At 41.2% G+C, this 8,140-nt stretch overlaps 1 protein-coding gene across 1 annotated transcript in view; it reads right to left on the bottom strand.

Moving 5' to 3' along the window:
* Positions 1-4,925: 4,925 nt before the first annotated feature.
* The window catches only part of LOC149462577 (DNA-directed RNA polymerase II subunit RPB11-a), a 25,782-nt gene continuing 22,567 nt past the window's right edge, over positions 4,926-8,140 (bottom strand). Inside the window, exon 4 of the mRNA XM_089676572.1 lies at positions 4,926-5,278. Coding sequence (XP_089532698.1) covers positions 5,243-5,278 — 36 coding nt within the window. The 3' untranslated portion in view covers positions 4,926-5,242. The remainder of the gene's footprint in view (positions 5,279-8,140) is intronic.

The following is an 8,140-nucleotide window of genomic DNA, read 5'->3' as shown; positions in this document are numbered from 1 at the left end:
TATGCGTCCCCAGACCCTCACTGATCCACCACCAAAACAGTCATGTTGAAAGGTGTTACAGACAGCATAATGTTTTGCAGGGCTTCTCCATATCCTTTCACGTCTGTCACATGTGCTCAGGATGAACCTGCTCTCATCTGTGAAAAGCACAGGGTGCCAGTGGTGAACCTGCCATTTCTGGTGTTCAATGGCAAATGCCAATCAAGCTCTATGGTGCTGGGCAGTGAGCACAGGGCCTACTAGAGGACGTCGGGCCCTCAGGCCACCCTCATGGTTTGTTTCTGATTGTTTGGTAAGAAACATTCACACCAGTGGCCTGATGGAGGTCATTTAGTGGGGTTCTGGCAGTGCCCATCCTGTTCCTCCTTGCACAGAGCAGCAGAAACCAGTCCTGCTGATGGGTTAAGGTCCTTCTACGGCCCTGTCCAGCACTCCTAGAGTAAGTGCCTGTCTCCTGGAATCTCCTCCATGCTCTTGAGACTGTGCTGGGAGACACAGCAAACCTTCTGACAATGGCAGATACTGATGTGCCATCCTGGAGGAGTTGGACTGCCTGTGCAACCTCTGTAGGATCCAGGTATCGCCTCATGCTACCAGTAATGACACTGACCCTAGCCAAATGTAAAACTAGTGAGAAACAGAATAGATGAGTAGGGTAAAAAAAAAATGTCAGTGGCCGTCACCTGTAAAACAATTCCTGTTTCGGGGGTCATCTCATTGTTGCCCATCTAGTGCACCTGTTATTAATTTCATTACCACCAAAGCAGCTGGTTAACAATCCCCTCTGCTACTTACCTGACCGGATCAATATCCCAGGAGTTTCATTGACATGATGCTATACTCTGATTAAAAAGCGTTCCTTTAATTTTTTTTGGTGTGTGTGTAAAATGTCTACACACCCCTGTTAAAATGTGAGGTTTCTGTGATGTAAAAAAAGAGACAAAGAAATCATTTCAGAACTTTTTTCACCTTTAATGTAACCTATAAACTGTACAACTCAGTTGAACAACAAACAAATCTTTTAGGTGGAGGGAGGTAAAAATAAAAAAACGAAAATAATATGGTTGCATAAGTGTGCACACCCTTAAACTAATACTTTGTTGAAGGACCTTTTGATTTTATTACAGCACTCAGTCTTTTTGGGTATGAGTCTATCAGCATGGCCCGTCTTGACTTGGTAATATTTGCCCACTCTTGCTTACAAAAACGCTCCAAATCTGTCAGATTGTGAGGGCATCTCCTTTGCACAGCTCTCTTCAGATCACCCCACAGATTCTCGATTGATTCAGAACTGGGCTCTGGCTGGGCCATTCCAAAACGTTAAATGTGCTTCTGGTGAAGCCATTCCTTTGTTGATTTGGATGTCATATTGAAAGATATAGTTCATCTTCATATTCAGCTTTCTAGCAGAAGCTTCTATATCAATATTGACTGATATTTGGAACTGTTTCTAATTTCCTCTACCTTGACTAAGGCTCCAGTTCCATTTGAAGAAAAAAATAAAAGCCCCAAAGCATGATGCTGCCACCACGTTTCACTGTGGGTATGGTGTTCTTTTGGTGATGTGCAGTGTTGTTTTTGCACCAAATATAGATTTTGGAATTATGGCCAAAAAGTTCAACCTTGGTTTCATCAGACCATAACACATTTTCCCACATACTTTTGGGAGACTTCAGATGTGTTTCTGCAAAATTTAGCTGGGCTTGGATGTTTTTCTTCGTATGAAAAGGCTTCCGCCTTGCCACTCTACCCCATAGCCCAGATATATGAAGAATACGGGAGATTGTTGTCACATGTATCACACAGCCAATACTTGCCAGATATTCCTGCAGCTCCTTTAATGTTGCTGTAGACCTCATGGCAGCCTCCCAGACCAGTTTTCTTCTCGTCTTTTCATCAATTTTGGAGGGACGTCCAGTCCTTGGTAATGTCACTATTGCGCCATATTTTCTCCACTTGATAACAGTCTTCACTGTGTTCCATGGTATATCTAATGCCTCGGAAATTCTTTTGTACCTTTCTCTTGACTGATACCTTTTAACAATGAGATCCCTCTGATGCTTTGGAAGCTCTCTGCGGACCATGGCTTTTACTGTAGGATGCGACTTAAGAAAATGTCAGGAAAGACCTACTGAAACAGCTGAACTTTATTTGGGGTTAATTAGAGGCACTTTAAATGATGGCAGGTGTGTACTGACTCCTGTGTAACATGATTTTGAATGTGATTGTTTAATTCTGAACACAGCTACATCCCCAGTTATAAGAGGGTGTGCACACTTATGCAACCATATTATTTTAGTTTTTTTATGTTTACTCCCCATCCCAATAGATTTGTTTGTTTTTCAATTGAGTTGTACAGTTTATATGTGCCATTAAAGGTGGAAAAAGTTCTGAAATTATTTATAATTGTCTCATTTGTTTACATCACGGAGACCTGACATTTTAACAGGGGTGTGTAGACTTTTTATATCTACTGTATATAGCAGGTAAAATAAGAATTAAACACATCACCAGCTTTCTCAGTAAATATATTTCTAAGGTGCTATTGACATGAAATTTTTACTACATGTCGGTATTAACCCATACATGCAAAGACACCAAAACAAATAAATTCCGAAAATAAGTTAAGTGTATTAAAATGGAATGACACAGGGAAAAAGTACTGAACACTCTAACTGAAATTTATTTAACCGCTTCTCGACCACCCTATAGCAGAACTACTACTACAGGGTGGCAGGGTTGTGCAAAATCACGTATACATACGTGATTTCGCATTTCTGGCCAGGAGGCACGAGCATGCCGCCCTACCCGTGCTGGCTTTGGCGGCTACAGCTGTCGACCACCGGGTCCCAAGATTCCCCGCCGGCACCTGGCGATCGCTAAGGAACACTGATAGTAAACAATACAGATCTCTCCCATCAGCACCAGCATGCTGTTTTGTATGGCTCTACATAGCAGAGCCATAAAAAGCAGCATGCTTACATGGTAAAACCGCATATAAAGTGAAACACACAGTTAACCCTTTGATCGTCCCAGATGTTAACCCCATCCTGCCCAGTGTCAGTAGTGTTATTAGCATTGATCACTGTTTTAGTGTAACTGAGGATGTCAGTGGCAGTTAGTTTCCCACAGTGTCAGAATGCCCGCCGCAGTCCCGCTATAAGTCACTGATCGCCGCCATTACTAGTATATAAAAAAAAAATTTTCAATATATACCACCAGTTGTAGACGCTATAACTTTCACATGAACCAATTAATTTACATGTATTGGGATTTTTCTTTTAGCAAAGACGTAGCAGAATACAATTATGACGAAATTTGACAATTTTTTTTACTGGATATGGTTTATAGCAAAAAGTCAAAAATATATATATTTTTTTTTCTTCAAAACTGGGGGTCTTCTTTTGTTCATAGCGCAAAAATTTAAAAAAATGCAGAGGCGATCAAATACCACCAAAAGAAAGCTCCATTTGTGGGAAAATAAGGACATAAATTTCATTTGTATGCAGCATTGCATGACAAAGCGATTGTCAAAGTAACGCAATGACGTATCGCAAAAAAATGGCCTGGTCAGGAAGGGGGGGTAAATCTTCTGGGGGGCAAGTGGTTAATTCTACGTACAAAATCCTTTGTTGGGAATGACAGCTTCAAAACACCTCCCGTATGGAGAAACTAGTTGCATGCATCTCTCAGGTGTGATTTTGGCCCATTGTTCCACATAGTCTTCAACTTTTGAAGGTTCCCTGGGCCTTCTATAAACTCTGATCATTAGTTCTTTCCATAGATTTTCTATTGGATTCAAGTTAGGTGATTGGCTGGACCATTCTAGCAGATTTCTTTCTTTGAAACCAAATGAGTTTCCTTGGCTTTGTGTTTGGGATTATTGTCTTGCTGAAATGTCCACCCTTGTTTCACCTTCATCATCCTTGTAGATGGCAGATTTTTATTAAGAATGTCTTGGTACATTTTTCCATTCACCCTTCCTTCAATGATATTAAGTTTGGAGGTGGGAACATCATGATGTGGGGCTGTTTTTCAGCATACAGTACTAGCAAACTTCACTGTTGGTATGGTGTTTTTGGGGTGATGTGCTGTGCCATTTGACCTCCAAACATGGTGTGTATTATGGCATCTAAAGAGTTCAATTTTGGTCTCATCTGACCAGACTATACTCTCCCATTATTTCACAGGCTTGTCTAAATGTTGTGCAGCAAACTTTAAACAAGTTTTTTCTTCAGCAATGGAGTCTTGTGTGGTGAGCGTGCTTACTGGCCATGGTGGTTGAGTGCATTACTTATTGTCCCTGCTAATTCCGAAGATTATATTCATATTCTGGGCAGCAAAATCACTTTGCTTTGTTATATCTGTACAGTGTCTTAGGTTTTTATAGTCAATGTCCAATTAAGAGTGCTGAAATGTTGCTGGTTGCCATGTGGGAGCTTTAAAAACAATGAAGCCCTGTGTTTTTGTGAAAGTTTTTTATTTCACAAATAACCTCTTCCAATAAGAGAAAGGACTGGATTGGTCTGTAAATGAATACTCTAATAATTGGATGTTTGAAGGCTCATTCACTCTCCATGCACTTTTTATGGTTCTTAGAGGCATGTTGCATGAGCATATTCATTTTCTATAGATTCTCAACATGCTTTGAAAGCCTACTTTTTTTTTTCCATCCAACTGCATCATGAGTTTATGCACTAAAGTTCGGCGAGGATCAGGTGCGTTTGTTTTTGAATTTCATGCATCAATTTTCCATTGTTTAATCATATGCCACTAGCCAAAGCAAAATGCATTATTGATAACTCAAACTTGGAGTGACAAGTCAGTTTTGGATGGTCACTACTGTCTTACAGCTGTTGGATGTTTCCTTGTAACAGTTTACCCTGTGTACATTAGGTCTTTCAAAAAAAAAGGCAGACAGACAATTTGGTTGAATGGCCTACCTCCACTTTGTGCTGGCTTTATTTCCACAAGATATAGCATTTCTTACTGTCTCAATACATTCCAAAGATAAGCATTTACACCAACATGCAGTCCTGCTTTAGGACTAAAGGGCATATCTCCCATATATTCAGGCAAAAAAAGAACGTTACAAACAAGCAAAAGTTATTTTATTAGTAAAAAAATAATAACAAAAAAAAAAAAAATGAAACAAATTTGTCAGATATATTCCCTGCAGAAAAGGGATATGTTTAAATCACAGCAGAGGACTTCAAGCCAATGCAGGGATCTTTAATTAAGCTCATTCAATTCCTTCTTGTTTGTCTTTAATGGCAACCTAGAAAAGAAGGATAAATAGAATCACATATATAAAATTATTCCAATAAAAACTACTTCACCAGGGAAATAACTGTGGCGCATATGTGTTTCACATGGTTTGTTTATATGGACACAGCTGATCACAAAGTAAATACAGTTCCTAGTTATCGGCAGCACTTTCCTCACACTGTCACAGAGTGAGCAAAGAGCTGCCGATAAACTGCAAGTGTCACAGAGGACATCTGCACTGATAATCAAGGCACTGATGATCAGTGCCTTGATCAGTGCAGCCCCAAAAGTGCCCAGTACTGCCACCCAACTGTGCCACCCATCAGTGTTGCATATCATCAATGCAGCCTAATCAATTAACATCAGTGGAGAAAATTTACCTGTTTGCAAAATTTTATATTAGAAACAAAGAAACTTTCTTTTTTTTCATTCAAATTTGTTGCTCTTTTTTTTCATTTATAGCACAAAAATTAAAACACCCAGTGGTGATTAAATACCACCAAAACGTCTGTCCTGGTTAACGGTACGATTTCTTCATCCTTTCCCATATTGAATGGGACCAGACAAGGATGTCCCCTCTCGCCTCTTCTCTTTGTTTTAGTAATGGAACATCTTGTGCGAGCTATACGAGCTAACGACTCCCTCCGCACACCACAAATTATCCTTATACGCCGATGACCTGCTAGTTTACGTTCAACAACCACTTGTCTCCCTCCCCAGTCTTTTCCACGAATTCCGTAGATTTGGTTCCTTCAGTAACTTTAAACTGAATATCTCTAAAACGGAGGCCCTCAATATTTCTCTACCTGCTCATGTACTAGCGAACCTTCGGCCTAATTTTTCCTTTCAATGGCGATCTAAGGCCATCACATATCTGGGGGTCCTGATTTCGGCTGATCTTACTGCTTTATATTCTCTTAATTATTTACCCTTACTTTCACGTATTCGAAAAGATTTGGCTACATGGGGCACTTCATCCCTTCCCTGGTTCGGCCGTATCAACACCCTCAAAATGAATACCTTACCTAAGCTATTATACGTTTTTCAGACGATACCAATCACTGTCCCTAAAAGTTTTTTCCGCTCCCTTTCGATTCAATTTATTTGGCACCGTGGGTTTGAGGGCGGAGTAGGTTTACCAGACTTTGAGCTTTATTACAGAGCTGCGTTGCTGGCCCAGATGCTCGATTGGTTTCCTAGACTTTTTCATCTATGATTGAACAAGATCTTTCTCAGGTGGATCTTCGGGCTTTACCATGGGGGTACGATCGGGACTATCAGCGTTTTTCCGCCTTGTCTTCCTTGACCTTAGCTGTGCTACGGCTGTGGTATAAATGAGGCATAATTGCTCTCTTATCATTCAATCCCTCTCCTTTATCATCCCTATTTGAAAACCCACTCTTCCCCAAGGGTTGGGTTCCTCTATTATAGAACCCTTTACGTGTGCCTCCTGGCCCGTAGCTCGGGACTTTATTTACCCCCAATCGGGTCTTCCGCTCCTTCAAGGTGGGTCTAGGGACTGGCTGACCACTCTACACCTATCTTCATTTTGCAAGCACTTACACTCCAACATCCATTGTCCACTTTCTAAGATTGAACAGCTGTGCTCCCTCCCTGAACCGCCAAGACATGTCCTTGCCTCTCTCTATAAAGTGCTCCATAATGCAATTTATTCTGAACTCCCTTCCTACACTAAGGCTTGGGCTCGAGACCTAGGTAGGGAGGTGTCGGAGGAGGAATGGTCTACGTCGTTCCACTTTACTCATAAATCGTCTAATTTCTTGCTACTCACAAAAAAAGAATTTTAAGCTCCTTTCCCGATGGTACAGGGATCCACTCTCCCTACACAATATGTTTCCTTCTACATCTGATCTTTGTTGGCGCTGTGATATAGCTGTTGGTACACAACTCACATTTGGTGGGATTGTGACCGAATACAACCCTTTTGGTGGCAGGTCTTTGCTGTATATAACGAGATCTATGGGGAGTCCTTGGCCCCTTCGCCGGAAATTGCTCTTCTTTCTATATTACCGGGCTCACGGGCTTCACAGAAGAAAAGTCTGCTGCGTTTCTTCCTGTCTGCAGCCCGCCAATTAATAACTCTCTTTTGGAAATCGGCTGCCCCCCCCCTGATGTGGGTCTCCGTGCTTAATGATTCCATGCATATGGAGGAAATGCTGGCGTTTACTAATGATACCTATGATAAACATAAGATGTTGTGGTCGGTCTGGCTTAATTTCTTCTCCTCTACGTCTCTCCGTGATATGTGCGCCCCTGCTGCGCTCTAGTGGAGTTATGCCTGGTCCCTCCAACTCGATCTCATTTTGGCTTATCCACTGGTTGGACCCTGCGGCGCACACTGTGCTGTGTGCGACAGGGTTGTTTCCATGATACACGCATGGGCAGCTATCCCATTGCTGCTTACTGACGTCCCCGTTCCCCATCTTTTTTCTTTCTTCTCCTTCGATACCTTTTCCACTGACCCCTTCTTTTCTTTTTCCTTCTGTCCCCCCCTTTTTTTCCCTCTCTTTCTCCTCAATTACGGTTTACCATCTTGGTTGTGCAGAGCTCTTTCATACATCGTGCCAGGGGATACTCCCCTGACAATCTGTTAAGTTTTACCTCCATATAAAGGGGTTATCGCTCCTTCCCTCTTACTGTTATATTGCACTATTTTCATTTACCCACATGGATCGTAACCACCTCTCTGATGTTTTTCTTTTGTTAATATACTTGTACTTTTTTTTATACTTCCTATGCTCGGTTTGTTATATTTACGTAAAATAATAAAGTCATATTTGCCTTTAAAATACCACCAAAAGAAAGCTCTATATAGTGAAAAAGAATGATTAAAATTTCATACGGGTCATTC

The sequence above is a fragment of the Staurois parvus genome, unplaced genomic scaffold, assembly GCF_062004578.1.
Source record: "Staurois parvus isolate SC_StPar_1 unplaced genomic scaffold, SC_StPar_1.0 ptg000172l, whole genome shotgun sequence".
NCBI lineage: Eukaryota > Metazoa > Chordata > Amphibia > Anura > Ranidae > Staurois > Staurois parvus.
This window is presented reverse-complemented; position numbering and strand designations above follow the sequence as displayed.